The 18,287-nt window shown below is 39.4% G+C and overlaps 1 protein-coding gene across 2 annotated transcripts in view; it reads right to left on the bottom strand.

Moving 5' to 3' along the window:
• The window catches only part of LMOD3 (leiomodin 3), a 48,257-nt gene that overhangs the window by 14,204 nt on the left and 15,766 nt on the right, over window positions 1-18,287 (bottom strand). The window contains exons 2-3 of one of the 2 annotated variants that reach the window (XM_005547583.5): window positions 1,233-1,455; window positions 455-771 (exon numbers count right to left, since the gene is read on the bottom strand). In XM_005547583.5, coding sequence (XP_005547640.3) covers window positions 455-748 — 294 coding nt within the window. In that variant the 5' untranslated portion in view covers window positions 749-771; window positions 1,233-1,455. Of the gene's footprint in view, window positions 1-454; window positions 772-864; window positions 956-1,232; window positions 1,456-18,287 lie in introns of those variants that run through there. The other variant, XM_005547582.5, reaches the window with a different exon arrangement.

The raw sequence follows: 18,287 nt of genomic DNA on the forward strand, positions 1-18,287 counted from the left end.
TTCAGGAGAACTGAAATGTTTGACACTGTGTGCAGAACACTGCATATGTTTGGATGTGCCAGAGAGACAGAGGCTACAGAACTGTCATTAGTTTCTCAAAGGGGCCTGCAATAAAAAAGAGAGAGAGAGTTAAGGACAACCGCCTGGGTTATGAGTTAAGAAACCAAGTATCGTGGCAATAGAACACAGGCTTTCTGACACAGCAAACCTGACAGCAATTTTTAAAAAGAGACATTTGCAAGAAATCACCCAATTTTCCCCTTGGAAATATAAATGTAAGTGTTTCAGAAAGTTCCAGTCTGGAGTAGGATTAAATATTATGGTTTAATCTAGATATTGGCAGAAACAAAGCAGAACGAAACCCTGGAGTCCTGAGAAATCACAGTTACAAAAGGGACACCTAACAGCCCAGCCCAGGCAGCCATTTCTCTGTTGTACACAAATCTCTGGTTACCTCGGATTTCACAAAGGTGACAGGAACTCGTTCGTCTTCCAACATGCGCCTGGATGCCTTTTCCCAATACATATAATCAACAAGAGATTTATGATTGAAGTTTCCTGTTGGTGGCTTGTCAGTTTGATCTTTCTGAATCATTCCCACGGGAAGGCTGGGGTCAGGGGCCATGACTTCCATTTCCGACTGCAGTTCTCTCAGTTCTTCAGCGGACAAGTTGGCCAAGATTTCATCTTCATTAATCTCCTCATCGAGAAGTTCTTCTTGATCTGAATTTCTGCTGTGCTCCGACATTATTTTTTCTAAATATTATTTTACTAGAAAAGAATAATCAAAGATGATTTTTAAAAAGAAAGAAAAAAAAGCCTCAAGAAGGTCCCCAAGTTAACAAGTGTCCCAAGTTAACACACCCTTGAGATATTTTTTTTTTTCCCCAGGAACCTCAGTGGTTTGCTGAGCAGCTAGGAGTGATCACAGCTAAGCTCTTGCCGGATCTATATTAAGCAGGGCTTGGCGGGTTGGGGTCAATTTATGGAACTACTATGCTGCTCTCTTTTCGGCAACTTGAGTCAGCTGTGCAAATCCATCTGACATTTCAGTACAGCTGCTATGTTTGCCAGAGACTAGCAGAGACCACAGAATCTCTGCAGGAATAAAATTAATTATCTTCCTATATGCCATCATGTTGCCACACACAAATTCATGCAGCTCGTACCTATATACCCCAATACTCCAGGGGATTCCACTTGTTTTTTTTTTTTAAATTAAAGCAACTTACAATATTTCAGAAGGGAAATCCAACCGGCAACCTGAATTCTTTTTGATGTGAAGAATTCACTTGAAGGTAGAAATCAAACTCTTAGGGTCTGCCTCTTCACTACAAGTTGACTGTGGAAGCAAATAAAGTAGTGTACGGTGGAGCAGAGGTCTTGCTATGTCATTCATCCTCTGTGTAAGCCGAACCTTTGCAAGATGTCCTATTTGCATCTAGATCCTGTGATCTAACAGATGGGGACAACCAGCACTTGAATTTCCACTAAAAGTGAGTTTAATATTTTAAATTATTTGCTTTTCTTATTAAGTATCCATTAAGCCAATATCAATGAAAATGGATCTAAAGTGAAATGTTAAAAAAAAAAAAAAATCCAGACCACTAATATACTAAAAGAAACCATGAGAAGATTTTTTTTCAAACCCTGAAGGGGCAATATGCAACATTTGTCCAAATTACAAATGTCCATTTCCTTTGACCCAGCAACTCCACTTTGAGAAATGTATCCTCAGATACACTACATGGGTAAAATGGCATGTGTGCAAGTTTACACAATATGGCAAAGTACAAAAGAGTGTGTTTTGCATGCTATTTGTGTGACAAAGGGTACAAGAATATATGATACACAAGTTTTATTATATATATCTTTAAGACATGGTCTAGCTTTGTCACCCAGGCTGGAGTGCAGTGCTGCGATCTCAGCTCACCGCAACCTCTGCCTCCCAGGCTCAAGCCTCCTGAGTAGCTGGGACCACAGGTAGGCACCACTACACCCAGCTAATTTTTGTATTTTTTGTAGAGACGGGGTTTTGCCATGTTGCACAGGCTGGTCTTGAATTTCTGAGTTCACGCAGTCCATCTGCCTCAGCCTCCCAAAGTTCTGGGATTACAGGCATGAGCCACTGTGCCTGGCCCGTAAATATATTCTTATTCAGAAATACACATTCATTGTACAAGAGTTAGGAAAACATAGGAAGGCAGAGAATAAAATTTTCCCCTTACCTCACTGTGAAGCTACCACTATCAACATTTCGGTTTTTTCATTCCAGTCCTTTCTTTAAAGCATATAAACTCTATCATTTTTTCTCATCTGTTTTTTTGACTGACAAGACAGGATTCTTTTTTTCTAGGCAACTGTGTACTCTACTACTAAATACTTTTTTATTGCCATTTGTTAGGATTCTTTATATGGATGCACCATAATTTATATAACCAATCCTCAATTGTTGGATGTTTAGAATGTTTTCAATTCTCACAAGCACAAATAGTTCTTTAATAAATATCCCTATAGCTAAATCGTTTATAAACACACAAGTTTATTTCCTTAGAGTAAATTGAACAAATTCCAAAAAGTGAAATTGCTAGGTCAAAGAAAATGAAGAAATTAAATACTTTTTATATGTAAATTAAAGTAACAGCAAAAACCACAATTACTTTTGCACCAACCTACTAGGACCCATCTCCAATCTATGTATATTAAATATTTACAGATACTATACATGTTGACTGGGCGCTGTGGCTCATGTCTGTATTCCCAGCACTTTGGGAGGTCGAGGCGGGAAGATCACCTGAGGTCAAGAGTTCAAGATCAGCCTGGCCAATATAGCAAAACTCTATCTCGACTAAAAATACAAAAATTAGCCAGGCATGGTGGCGGGCACCTGTAGTCCCAGCTACCCAGGAGGCTGAGGCGGAGGTTGCAGTGAGCCGAGATCACACAACTGCACTCCAGCCTGGGTGGCAGAGCAAGACTCCATCTCAAAATAAATAAATAAAAACAAACAAACAGATATACGTGTTACCATTCCAACATTTCATATATATGTAAGTTTGAAACTTGAGATATCCCTTTCCTTTCTCCAAAAGTATCCAAGGATTTTAGTTTCTTGTGTATCTGTCCAAGGATATTTTATTGATAAAATTTGTGAAAAAGGAAAAAAAAATCAAGTGTGAGTTTGAAATGGAAGTTAAAATATTTTCTTTCTACCCCAGTGTTTTATCTTGAGCACTCCAGGTTGAAAGGCTTTTCATACATAATTAATGCCCTGGAAAGGTATTTCCAATCTACTTGAATGAGAATTTTCGAAGGACACAGGTATGTACTGGCAACTTATCCTTGGCCTCTCCCCTATCAGGTCTTTTTTTTTTGAGACTGAGTCTCACTCTACTGCCTGGGCTGGAGTGCAGTGGTATGATCTCAGTTCACTGCAACCTCTCCCTGCTGGGTTCAAGTGATTCTTGTGCCTCAGCCTGCCCAGTAGCTGAGACTACAGGCGTGTACCACCACACTTGGTGAATTTTTGTATTTTTAGTAGAGACTGGGGTTTCACCTTGTTGGCCAGGCTGGTCTTGAACTCCTGACCTCAGGTGATCTGCCCACCTCGGCCTTCCAAACTGCTGGGATTACAGGCATGAGCCACCATGCCTGGCCAGGTCTTCCTTTTAGTCCCTGTAAAAGGGGGAAGAGTTGGCCTTGGTGGGCATGGAGGTAGACCACTTTGTAGACCACTGATTTGTGGACCATCATTTCATAGATTTTTCTTTGCAGAACAATGATCTAAAAAGACGCAGCAAAAAAAACCCAAAAAACAAAAAACAAAAACATTTTGTTCAGGGAGGCTTGGGAAATGTTATATTCTGCATTTGTGTTTTAGATACTTGTAAAGCACAATTAACTTTGAGAAATTCTGAGAAATCCTACACTAAAGAAACCAATTTTTTAACCCAACCCTCCCCAACCTTAAAATAATTCATACTTCAGGAAATACAGAGCTAAATATTAAAGAGGCGGCTCTGGAATCAGTATACCTGGATTTCAGTGTCAGCTGCATTTCTAAGTCATGTGATACTGAGCAACTTAGCCCATATCTGATAATAGTGTCTACCATATGCAATTATTGAGAAAATTAATGAGGTTTTATACATATATATGAGGTTTTATTTATATCTATATCTATAGATGTATATAGAGTAGGATGGTACATGGCACAGACTAACCATCAATAAATGTTCAACAGTATTATTCTCATAACTCATGGATAACTGCAGAAATACTTAAAGAAAAACAAAGGCAATGATAAAACGCAGTATGTTTACATAATGTAGTACATTTACATGTACTACATTTTAAAAGCCATTTTTAAGATAGAAACCATTATATTAACGGCAATAAACAAAAGAGCTTTCAAAAATCTTGTTGGTTTTACAGAAAGAAACTGAGAGACTTCTAGGTGGAATTGTGTATAAAGAAAATAGAAAACTACTATTTGCATATAAATATGAAACTCCCCCAAGCAATAAGCTTTTAGATTCAAATTCTCTTCTGATGAATTCCACTCATTTTAATGTGATCAAAATGCTTTTGATGATCAAGCTGATTTAGGAATTTCTGTAAGGAGTGCTCCTTCATCTGACTTGCATCTTGCTGAATGAGCGTAGGAAGTGGATAAATCTCTCCCAGCTGCTTCTACTGTGCATTTTATCCATATGCTGACAGGGAGGGTTTACTGGTGTAATTAGCCTCATTTGACACAGAGATGATTTAGTTGTACTTTTTCTTAATGATGTTCCACTGCTGCCACCTAAACAGCTTCTCATATCAGAATCCAGCTATGATACCAAAAGAATGTAGCTAGCTGTAGGATAATTGACAGAACGTTAGAGCCAGATAGGGCATCACAGATTATCTGGTTTTGAATCAGAGTCCTCAGGGGAAGTTATTAAGTATATTGTCTCTCTGGACCCCACCCAGAAGTGACTCAGGTCTGGGCTCAGGAATCTGTATGTTCTGAAAGCTCTCCAGGTGATTCTGATGTGTAAATAAGTGTGAGGGTCACAGAGCTACTGCAAGCCACTCCTTTTACAGATCACGCTCAGCGAATTTAAAACACATTGCACTCATTCATTTATTCAGCAGTATTTGCCCAGTGCCTGGTTGTGCCGTGTGCTGTGTTAGGCACTAGAAATACAAGAATGGTTGAGACAAAGTCACTTTCCAGTGATGAAGACAAGTAAATAATTGCTGGTTGCATTAAATACTGTGAAAGGAGATGAACACTGCATTTTAGAGAATCACAGGGGAGACCTACCTTGGTTAGGAAAGTCAGGAAAAGCCTCTCTGAGATAGTAACACCTAATGGATGAAATCAACCATAGGATAGGAGGGAACAGCAATCTATGCAGAGGGAACCAAGTGCAAAGTCCTTTAGATAGGCAAGATCTTGGGCTGTTCTAGGCAGTGACCCAAGGTGATACTCACATGACTGGACTCTGTTGTGCAAGGAGGATATGAGGACAGGGACCTAGGCAGGGGCTAGATCAGATAAGTCTTTATGACCTGGAGTGAGTTGGATTTCATTCTAAGTGTCATTGGAAACCACTGGAGGGTTTGAAGAACAGGAGTAACAGGTGATTTACATTTCTAAAAGATCACTTTTGCTGCTGGCTGGAAAATGGACTGGAAGAGTTAGGGAACAGGCAACAAAATCAGGAAATAAGTGAAGACCCCAGTCTCCTGACAGCCCTTAACACTCAAGGTTATTTCAGTGTTTAGATGATCTCAGAGGCCCTGGGTGTCCTGTTTTGTCATTACAAATAAGGCTTATTGTGTGCTGAGGAAGCGCCAGCATTTCTTTCTACAGCTCTGATCTTCAGTGATTACAGTGTTTTGCTGCATCCCCATACCCCCTGCTTCACACACCCATCCCCTGCAAGGAGTATACTAAATTTTGATAATAGAGAAAAAGCTCATGCCAAATAATAATTTCTGGCTAAATCTACAACTAAGAAATTCTAATATTTTAAAATAGACTAGAAAAAAGAGTTACATGCATGTTAACTGATCTCTGGTGAAAGATTAACATTAGTTCATGGTTATGTAGAAAAATTATATATATATAGATACATACATATATGCTTGAAAATGCATAAAATAGTCCTGGAAGGATACACAAGAATGGTTATATTCCTGAAGTAAGGTTACCTGGAGTGGGGAGAGGAAGAGCGGGGCTAGAAGACAGGTTTAAGAGGAAGAGTTTCCACTGAATACCCCCTTTTTTTTTTTGAGACAGGGTCTCACATTGTCACCCAGGCTGGAGTGCAATGGCACCAACATGGTTCACTGTAGCCTTGACGTCCCGGACTCAAGTGATCCTCCTGCATCAGCGCCACAGGTAGCTCAGACTACAGGCACAAGCCACCATTCCAGGTTAACTTTTGTTTTTTTCTTAATAGAGATGTGTTTTCGCCATGTTGCCCAGGCTGGTCTCAAACTCCTGAGCTCAAGCAATCCATCTGCCTCAACATAGCAAAGTGCTAGAATTACAGGCATGAGCCACCATGCCTGGCCTGAGTACTCTTGTATTTTGTAAAAACAACAACTATCTCTTTTGTTGTACCAGCCTACAGATTTCCTGATTTTTTGCTCAAGTTGAATTAGGACTTTTTGTGACTTGCAGCTTGAAGAAGTCCTAATATACTCTCCCACTTAAGTCCCTTCAGTGATTTTCTATAGCCTAAGGATGAATCCTAATTTCCTGACATGGCCTCAAGATCTAGACTCTGCTTCCTTTCCCAGTTGTGTTTCTCAGTCCTTATCTCATGCTATTTCAAACACAACCAACTTGAGGACCCCAAGGGGTGAAACTCCCTGTCATGCTCAAGTTTTGTGCAACTTGTTCCAGTTCTGAAGTTACCTCCTCCAGGAAGCCCTCCCTGACCTTGAAAACTGGGCTTGGTATTGCTCTGATGTCCTTGCCTAGAGCTGGGCACTTGCCCCCATGGTGTTGTCATTGCCATTTCACTGACCAATCCTTCCTCTAGGGACTGTAACTCTGTGAAAACCAGGTTGACTTTGTTTATATCATCAGTAATGCCTAGCATAGTATTTAGTGATATAAATTTTTTTGCAGCTAATCTCTTAATTTTTTAACCACAGAAACATCCAAACTGTGCAAAATAGTGGGCATTTCAAAACATCTGAAATCTGCTTCATTTGGTCATCATATCTGAAAACCTGAAATAATAACTTGAAGTCAATAAAGCAAGATGCTTCAAAGATAAGACTTGGGAGTCAGACTGGATCCAAATCCTTTTTGTGCCATTGACTGGGAAACCTAGGAAGTTCCTTCTCCCAACTGTGCCTCGTTGGCTCTGTGTGAGCAGTGGAAAAGCAGTTTAATTCAGTGGTTAAACACAGAGGCTTCGGATTCAGGATGTCTGGTTTCAGATACCAACTCTGCCCTGTCCTAACTGTGCCATTTGGGACAAGTCAACCTCTCCCTTCTCGGTTACTTCATCTGTAAATATGAGATAATAAACGTACCTACTTTATAGGATTTTTGAAAAAAACTAAGTGACAATCCATAGTAAACTCTTAGTAAACATTATTATACTTTCACAAGTAAATTGTGTCACTCTTTTCTGCCTAGAAAGTGCCTGATATCTAACAAATATTTGTCCATGACTGAAAAATGAATGACTTTTCAATTTTACTTTCTAAAACAGCACATATAATACATGCACAAAAACGTTTAAAGGTTAATACATTTATGAAAAATTCTGGTAAGAGGAAGCACTTCTTTCCTGTATCCATTTATTTTTCCATTCTACATTCATTCAGGATGTGAAGGCTGTGGATAAGCCATCCCATCTCTCCTCAGCTTCAAACCACTGGCTATAAATTGACACAACTATAAATGGTTTCCAAATGTCACTAAATAAATCAGTTCTGTCCTGTTTGTGGCATGCTATTCTCTTGTGCAATTCCATCTGGATCACCAAGGTTCTGCCCACTGGCTGCAAATTGCCTGAAGATTTTGTGAGTGTGATATGAATGCCTAGCTCTCTCCTCAAATTTCCCTGACCCATAGCTGCAACGCCTCAGGATGGGCTCTGAAATGTATGAGGCAAGCGCTTCTCTAAAGTTAAGACACCCAGCCTGCCTTGCCTCCACCAGCTCCCAGGATAGCTTGAATTACAAGAGGTTATGTATTACTTTACCTTAATTGTTTTGTGAGCCATCTAAAAAATTCTTAAATTAAATTGGTTTTATTTGGTTTAGTTTCAAAGGTTGATCAATTCTATATATTTCTGAAGTGTGAAAGGATGTTGCTTCAGTGCTACTAATATAGCTATTATACTAAATAGTACTGCTAATACCATTACTGCTATCACCACCACCACTACTGGTACCATTATTATTACAACCTCTGCTACTGAAACTGTAACTGCTACCACAACTATTGCTGCTGCTGCTGCTACAATTATTAATATCATTATGACATTCCTTCTGCTGCTACTACTCCTGGTGCTATGAATTTTACAGTTTCACTGCTAACATTTATTGATCACTCAACATTGCTAAGCTTGTGATAAGTGCTTTATATATGACATATCAATTTCTTCACACAACAACCTTGAAATATGGATACTTTTTTTTTTTTTTTTTTTTTTTTTTAGATAGAGTCTCAGTCACCCAGGTTGGAGTGCAATGGTGCAGTCTTGGCTCACTGCAACCTCTGCTTCCCAGGTTCAAGCGATTCTCCTGCCCCAGCCTCCCGAGTAGCTGGGATTACAGGCGCCCACCATCATGCTCAGCTAATTTTTGTATTTTTGTAGAGACAGGGTTTCACCATATTGGCCAGGCTGGTATCGAACTCCTGACCTCTGGTGATCCGCCCACCTCAGCCTCCCAAAGTGCTGGGATTACAGGCGCGAGCCACTGTGCATGGCTGAAAGATGGATATTTTTGTTAACCTTCTTTCATACATACTAAAACTGAGGTACAGGCATTTGAACTGAAGATGGCCTCTAAAAGTCAAGGCTCTTAATCAGCATCCTCTATTGCTTCCTCAGTTTAGCAGACATGGCACTCATGTACCTAAAAGGCTGGAATTACAAAGCACAGAAAGCAATTGCTCTTCTGAGTACAAATAAAAAATGGTGAAGACTGGCAGAATTTGAGTAACCAGCAGCAGAAATGCTACTGTTATCAGACACCTGTTGAGAATGTTGAGACATTGGCTGTAAATATTATTGGATCAAATCAGTCTGGAGAATGTTGGGTTAAAGAAAGCTAGAAAGGTCGGGCGCGGTGGCCCACACCTGTCTTCCCAGCAATTTAGGAGGCCAAGACAGGCAGACTGCTTGAGCCTAGGAGTTCGAGACCAGTTCTGGCAACATAGCAAAACCCCCTCTCCACAAAAAAAAATTAGCCAGGTGTGGTGGGACATGCCTGTAGACCCAGCTACCTGGGAGGTTGAGGCGGGAGGATCACCTGAGCCTGGTGGGTGGGGTTGCAGTGAGCTGTGATGGAGCCACTGCACACCAGCCTGGGTGACAAACTGAGACCCTGTCACACACACACACACACACATACACAAAAGAAAGCTAGAGAGCTTACTTAACCAAAAAGACTTAAACATGCCAATAAATATTATGAAATTTCTAAACCAAGGAAAATAGCCTTTTTTGAACTGATGACCACAAAAAGCTTTATTCTATGGGACATATTATGATTAATATTTTATTAAATGAACACATTTTGTGAATGTTGATCTAAGTCAAATGAAATCAAGAAAACAATATATATTATGTGCTTGCATAGAAAAAAAGATTGGAAGGAAATACCCTAAAATGTTACATCTCCAGCTGGAGGAATTACCAACTATTTTTATTTTGTGATCAAACCATTTTTGTATTTCCATAGAATAAATGCTGCTTACATTTTAAAACACAGAAAATAACTGCAAATACTCTTTAAGTTGATGTCAGAATAACTGCTTTAATTTTCCTACTAACTTGGGCTATGAGCAGCCTACTAAAACAGGTGAAAAATAAATGGGGATCTGATCAGATTCGCAGAACAAAATACTGTAACCCTTAACTCTCTGGCATCTTTTAAAACAACCCTGATATAGTTTGGCTGTGTCCCCACCCAAATCTCATCTCGAATTGTAATCTCCATGTGTCTAAGGAGGGTCCTGGTGGAAGGTGATTGAATCATGGGGCAAACTTACCCCTTGCTGTTCTTGTGACAGTGAGTGAGTTCTCAAGAGATCTGGTGTGAAAGTGCATGGCACTTCCCCCCGCCCCCCACCCTGCTCTGCCATGGTAAGATATGCTTCCATTCCCTTCACCTTCCACCATGATTGTAAGTTTCCTGAGGACTCCCAGGCATGCTTCCTATACAGCCTGGGAAACTGTGTCAATTAAACCTCTTTTCTTCATAAATTATCTAGTCTCACGTAGCTCTTTATAGCAGTGTGAGAACTAATAAAAACCCATTTGTATTTTTCTTTGACATTAGTAAAAACTGCAGGCAAACATCAAGTCTTTCTTTTTGAATATCTCAAAGATAAGACATTTCCCAACTACTTTGACAAGAGTCCACCTTACTGAAGACAAAGATACGAAAATGTTTTTAAACTAGCAAATCTATGATTTCCTGAATGTTGTCCCCAACACATTTTACCACACAAATTTATTTCTTTAATCAAGCTGTGGAATTAATGGGAATTTACAATTAATTAAAAGCCAGGGTGGTTACATCACAGTGTGAATATACTTAAAGCCACCCATTGAACTGTACTCTTAAAAATGATTTAGTACTTTTATTTTGTGTGCATATATATATATATATATGTATATGTGTATATACGTGTGTGTGTGTGTTTGAGATGGATTCTCACTCTGTCTCCCAGGCTGGAGTGCAGTGGTGCAATCTCGGCTCACTGCAACTTCTGCCTCCCGAGTTCAAGAGATTCTCCTACCTCAGCCTCCCTGGGAGCTGGAATTACAGGCGCCTGCCACCACACCCAACTAATTTTTGTATTTTTATTAGAGATAGGGTTTCTCCATGTTGGCCAGCCTAGTCATGAACTCCTAACCTCCGCCTGCTCCCAAAGGGAATATAGGCATGAGCCGCTGCACTTGGCCTGTTTTATGTATATTTTTAAAGCATATTTTCTTAAAAGCAAGAGTAAATAAATATATTTAGGTTAAATATTTTATTTTTAATGATCCTCACAACTGTAGGAATTTAAAATGTATTCATAGCATTGTTCATGGGACAATGCTGAAAACGACCTAAATGCCCAACAATGGGGTCTGATCTCATTTCTATAACCTAATGTCACAAAACCTAGTTTAAAAATTGACATATAGCTATGGAATGGTGTCTGTAATTTATTAAGTGAAAAATGCTTGCTATTAAGTGGCATATTTTGTTATAAAATTTTAAAAACTTTATAAAAACATATTCCATGTATGTATATGTTGTATATAAGCACAGAAAAAAATCAGACAGAATCTGTATCAATATGAAACAGTGATCTTTGTTTTCTTCTTAAATATTCCCAAGTCATTTGACTATTTTGCTATTGTAGATAGGATTTTATGATCAGAAAAACCTTCAACTATATTTCAAGTGTGTTGATAAAGAGGTAATATCTTTATGGGGGCCATTTTATGTTATTAAAATGTAGCACATTCTGTACTGGCATTAGCACAGTAGGAAGGATAGAAGACTCCTCTGTTTTCTTCCCTTTAAAGGAAAGAAAACTTAAGAGAGAGAAAAAAATTTTAAGAAAATGACAAAAGTAGGTGGGTCAGGGAGTCGAATTATGTGGGGAGATAATCCTATAATTAACAAAATCAGTATTTTGAATATTGTTTCACTTTAGAATAAACCAACTTATAGACTTAGAGGAACTTTAATCATTTTTAATATGTTAAGATAAACTATAATTTTAATCTAAGAATTATAATAGGTAAATATGAAAAAATAAATCTAAGATATTAGAATTAAACAATATAGTCATTGAAATAAACCATGCAAAGAATGAAAAATGAGTGCATTTTTGAATTGGGACACAGAACTGAGATGTCCAGAATGCAGAGGGGAGTCGAAAGGATAAAAGGCTGATTGAGGCGTAGAGAATGATTCTAAGGCTCCCACATGTTTGAAGTAAGAATTCCAGAATAAGACAGTGGAGGCAATTTTGAAGAAGCAATATGTAAGAGAATTACTGCTAATTTTCCAGAACTGAAGACAGACCTAAGTCCTTAGAGTGAAAGTATTTTATGAATACTGAGCAAAATAAAATTGAAAACATCTTAAACCAACAACAGTTTAAAAAAATTTGCACCTGGCCATACTTAGACAACCTGTAGTAAAACTACAGAATTTCAGAGAAACCACCAGAGAGAAAATACGTTATCTACAGAATAACAAAAATCTAAGTGACAACAGCTTTTCGGGGATTTAAGGGGAGGTCTTATCCCTAATAATAGATGCAAACATTCAGTAGAGTAATATAAACACATGTCTGGGCAAGAGAAGCTCCAAGTTCAGGACAGTGGCCTCTCTGGGCAGAGAAAAAGGAGAGTCAAAGGAAGATGGAATCAAGGGCCCAGCTATAACTGCAATATTTGATTTCCTTAAAAACAAATGTTTGAGGCCGGGCATGGTGGCTCATGCCGGTAATCCCAACGCTTTGGGAAGCCAAGGCAGATGGATCACTTAAGGTCAGGAGTTCGAGACCAGCCTGGCCAACATGACAAAACCCTGTCTCTACTAAAAATACAAAAATTAGCCAGGTGTGATGGTGGGCGCCTGTAATCCTAGCTACTCAGGAAACTGAGGCAGGAGAATCACTTGAACCTGGGAGATGTAGGTTGCAGTGAGTCGAGATCGCACCACCGCACTCCAGCCTGGTTGACAGAGTGAGACTCCATCTGAAAAAAAAAAAAAAAAAAAAAAAAGAAAATTGAGCACTGTTAGTGAGAATATAAAATGGTACAGCCACTATGGAAAACAGCATGGCAATTCTCAAAAAGTTAAAAATAAAATTATCTCATGGTCTGACAACTCCACTGCTAGGTATACGTCCAAAAGAATTGAAAGCGGGGTCTCACACATGCACACTTACATTCACAGCAACATTATTTACAATAACCAAGAGGTGGAAACCACCCAAATGTCTGTCAACAGATAAAGGGAAACAAAAAATGTGCTACATCCGTGTAATGGAATATTATTCAGACTTAAAAAGAAAGTAAATTCTGTCACATGCTACAACACAGATGCAGCTCGAGGACATTAAGTAAAATAAGTCAGTCACAAAAAGACAACTATTCTATGATTTCACTTATATGAGGGACCCAGAGGAGTGAAATTCATAGAGACAGGAAGTAGAATGGAGGTTACCAGGGCTTGGGCAGGAAGGGAATTGGAAGTTGTTGTTTAGTGAGGACAGAGTTTTGCCAGATGAGAAAGTTCTGGAGATCCATTGCACAACCACGTGAATGTACTTAACACAACTTAAAAAAATGATTAAGATGGTAAATTTTATGTTATGTGGGGTTTTTTTAATCATAATTTTTAAAATATCAAAAAAATATGAATATCAAAAAATATTTACAGCAAATAATTAGATTGACAAAGCTGCATGATATGACTACTAGTATTTATTATATACCCTTCTAGCCATTTTTTTCTGAATTATTTCACCAAAAAAGTCATTTTTAAAAAAATCGATGGTATTAAGTCCATGAACAAAAGAATAAATAAATTATGTCATAGGGATACAAAGGAAGACTGACTACTCAGCAATAAAAACAGATTTTTGCTATAAAAATTAAAACAGACTGAGTCATAGAAGCTAGACAGAAGTATACATGCAGTAAGATTCCATTTCTGTGAAAATCAAGAGCAGGCAAAGTGAGACTGGGCACAATGGCTCACGCCTAAAATCCCAGCACTTTGTGAGGCTGAGGCAGGAGAATGGCTTGAGCCCAGGAGTTCAAGACCAGGCTAGGCAACATAGACTCCATCTCTACAAAAAACAGAAAAATTGGCCTGGTGCAGTGACGCGTGCCTTGTAGTCTCAGCTACATGGGAGGCTGAGGCAGGAGGATTGCTCAAGCCCAGGAGGTTGAAGCTGCAGTAAGCCATTATCATGAAAAAAAGAGCAGGCAAAGTGAAGCCATGGAATTAGAAATTAAGAGTAGTTGCTTATGAGGAGTGTGGATTGGATTGACTAGAAAGTTGGCACCAGGGAACATTCTGGGATGGTAGCTACATCTTATTGGGGTGTTGGTTACATAAGTGAATACATTTCTCAAAAATAATCTGTTTTTACACTCAAGATGTGGGCATTTTGTTCAGTGTAAATTTTGCCTCAATGTATACATATATTCTAAAACAAAAGGTGAAGCAAAAAAAATTATACAGGCTATTTACAAGTGGAAAAAAGAACTGCAACACTGGTGACACCAAACACTTGAGGACACAAGGCAAAGGGCACTTCAGTTGATTGAAATGCAAGGAGAAATTTAGATAGCACAATTCTGTTACTCAAGAAGCATTCAGGACATTGGAGAAAAGGCCAGAGCTTCCAGAAACTTTAGAAGAGTAACCTGAAACCATATGCAGTTATTCAAGAATTTTATCAAATCTCACTAAGGTACAAACAAGCCTCCTCTTTGGTCCCTTTCCAAAGCAATGGCTGAAGAATATGGTCACTGGAAACAAGTTAATTCTCTCTTTAAAATAACTTGGCTTTAAGTATATATCATACATGTTCATCATAGAAAAACAGAAAATATAGATAAGTAGAAAAAAATAAATTGAAACCACAAGTTAACAGGTAAACATTCTTAACATGTTGCATGATTTTCCTCCATGCCCTTTTTATTTAAATGCTGTAATTTTTTCCTAAGATCATTTCCAGTCTTCTTGATCATGTGAGCGAATCTCACTTTGCAGAAACCTGTGGCTATCTTTGTTAGGGACGATCTAACAATCAGATTGTGTAACTACTCATATTTGCTTCCTAGGCTATGGTATAATCTTTTTCTTCCCACAAGAAAACATCTGTAGGTTTTTTTTTTTTTTTTTTTCCTTTTTTTGAGGCAGGGTCTCACTCTGTCACCCAGGCTGGAGTGCAATGCACAATCGTAGCCCACTGCTATGATTGGGCTGAAGCAATCTTCCCACATCAGCCTCCCGAGTAGCTGGAACTACAGGCAAGTGCCAATACGCTGGCTATTTTTATTTTTTATTTTTTGTAGAGTTGAGGTCTTGCTATATTGCCCAGGCTGGTCTCAAGCTCCTGGGCCCAGGTGATCCTCCCGCCTTGGCCTCCCAAAGTACTAGGATTACAGATATGAGCCCCACACTTAGATGGTATGATCTTAAAATACATTTTACATTTTCTCTTTTTCTAAAGATGAATCAACTGTCATCTAAGAGAAATTAAATTTGACTTAGAATGTTTTCTGTAATTCTAAGGGAGGAGTATTTCTCCATGAATATTTCTTTCCTATGAATATAAAATCACTGATACCTATACTTGTATATGAAACATGACCACAAATTGCTGTAGAACATGATTTCAAAAAAATGAATATACCAGAATTTACAAATCGAAATGTGCCTATTCCCTTCTATAGTCTTTAGACGTGCACTTACCCAAATGGTTCTGCCAATTTATCCAACCAGCTACACAATGCCTCTCTGAGAGCTGCCTTTAGACTACGGAGGATTCTGTTAAATATTCTCAATCAGGCTGTTCTTCTTTAGAATACAAGCTATGTAAGATCAGAAGCTGTGTCTGCCTTAATTTACTTTGTTATCCCCAGTGCCTAGAAAAGATGAAGAGGGAGTCGAAACTGATGTGTTGAGTGAATGAATGAATAAATGGTAATAAATTTTCATTTACTAAGGTCAAGTTGCTATTGAAATAATTTGTAGTCTCCCAAGATGATTATTCTTCTCCCTTCCTCCCCTATCCTCTCCCTCTTTCCATTGTGATTGGGGGTTCATCAATAAGGTTTAGGGTGATATGTAGCAGGTTTGGGAAGTTAGGCAGTGTCTAATTGTAAAGCCTTGTGAAACCTGATAAAGGGGTTTATACTCCATTCTAAATGCAACTGAAAGCTACTGAAGAGAATTCCAAGGGAATGAAATGAGTTTTAGAGTTATTTATTAATTTATTTTTGAGACAGGGTCTTACACTCTGTCACCCAGGCTGTAGTGTGCTGGTATAAACATGGCTCATTACAGCCTCAACCTCGCATGCTCAAGCGATCCTCCTGCCTCAGCCTCCTGTGTAGCTGGGAACACAGGTGTGCACCACCATGCCTGGCTGATTTGTGTGTTTAAAAAATCCCTGTCACTGCATGAAGAGAATGGATTTTGTGAGGACAAAAGCGGAAGGAGGGAGACATTTAGGAAGTTACTGTGAAAATCCAGAAGACAGAGGTAGTAACATATACTAGAGAGGTCACAACAGCACAGGTGAAAAGTGGATTGCTTCTGGATGTATTTTAGTGGTAGGACACACAGGGCTCCAGGAATCTAGTTAGCAGGATCCAATCGGAGGGTGACTTTTACATGCCTTACTGAGACAAATAAATTCCTACTATCTCAGCCTTCAAATTTCAGTTTAAAACTCAAATTCCAGCAAATGGACATCTGATTGGCTTAGCTAGGACACCATGACTGGCTGCTCCACAAACACTCCTATCTAATGGGAAAGATCTTAGAGAATCATGTGGTGCTCTAAAAACTAGAGGGTGGGGTGCTGTTCTTAGGATGTATGGTAAACACACCTGATAGCAATAAGTTAAGCATACCCTGAGAATGACCCTGTATGGCAGACACACCTGAATGCATGCTCTGAGCTAGAGAATCTGAAGTGGCCGACCTGGAGGTTTGTTCCTTGTCTATGAGGAACATCTGAGCCCCTGCCCAGTCCGATGAAATATTGGCTGTACAGGGGATCAAGGCCCTAAGTTTTGGGACAAATGTAAGTTTCCAGGTGTAGGTTGCTAGGGAAAGGATGCTAAGTAAAAATGCTATATAAACTGCGTGCCTTTTGTAAGTGGTTGAGGTTATTCTGCCCAGTCTGCTGCCACTAGATTGTGTGGTTCTCCCATCCAGCCCATCACCATTGGACTCTCTCCCTTGTATGTAACCCCCCAATAAAACCCCATGTCTCTTTTGCTGGCTCTGGGACTTGTCTTCAGTCTCTGGAACCTAATGCCATCCCCAGTGGAGTACATACGGGTTCAACATAACACAGGAGAAGAAGGAATAGTTGCTGGATTTACAAAAATACAACATGTCTCCTACATGCATGCTAAATTTATAATCACCTTATAGATTTTTTGTAGAAAAATGTCACAGCATATCACGTTATTGAACACATTAATCCTAGCTTATAAAACATTAAAGCATACAAGCAAAACAATATAAAAATTCAGATATTGGCCGGGCGTGGTGGCTCACGCCTGTAATCCCAGCACTTTGGGAGGCCGAGGTGGGCGGATCACAAGGTCAGGAGATCGAGACCATGGTGAAACCCCGTCTCTACTAAAAAATAGAAAAAAATTAGCCGGGCGCAGGGGTGGGCGCCTGTAGTCCCAGCTACTCGGGAGGCTGAGGCAGGAGAATGGCGTGAACCCGGGAGGCGGAGCTTGCAGTGAGCCGAGATTGCGCCACTGCACTCCAGCCTGGGCGACAGAGCGAGACTCCATCTCAAAAAAAAAAAAAAAAAAAAAAATTCAGATATTAAAACCTAATATTTTCTTCCATGCCTAAACTCTTCCCAAAATTAATTTCAAATTGACAAACTTTTCCATATTAATTTAAAAGTTTAAGTCCTTTACATTGTACTTTTTTCCAGAACTCAGGTGAAAGCTCCAAGCTCAAAGATAAAAGTCACATTTTCTCTCTCTCTTTCCTTCCTTCCTTCCCTCCCTCCTTCCCTTCTTTCCTTCCTTCCTTCCTCTCTTTCTTTCTTTTTGATGGAGTCTCACTCTGTCGCCCAGGTTGGAGTGCAGTGGCACGATTTTGGTTCACTGCAACCTCTACCTCCTGGGTTCAAGCTATTTTCGTGCTTTAGCCTCCAGAGTAGCTGGGATTAGAGGCATGCACCACCATGCCTGGCTAATTTTGTATTTTTAGTAGACACCGGGGTTTCACCATTTTGGCCAGGCTGGTCCCAAACTCCTGGCCTCAAGTGATCCACCGGCCTTAGCCTCCCAAAGTGCTGG

Source organism: Macaca fascicularis, chromosome 2 (assembly GCF_037993035.2).
Source record: "Macaca fascicularis isolate 582-1 chromosome 2, T2T-MFA8v1.1".
Taxonomy (NCBI): domain Eukaryota; kingdom Metazoa; phylum Chordata; class Mammalia; order Primates; family Cercopithecidae; genus Macaca; species Macaca fascicularis.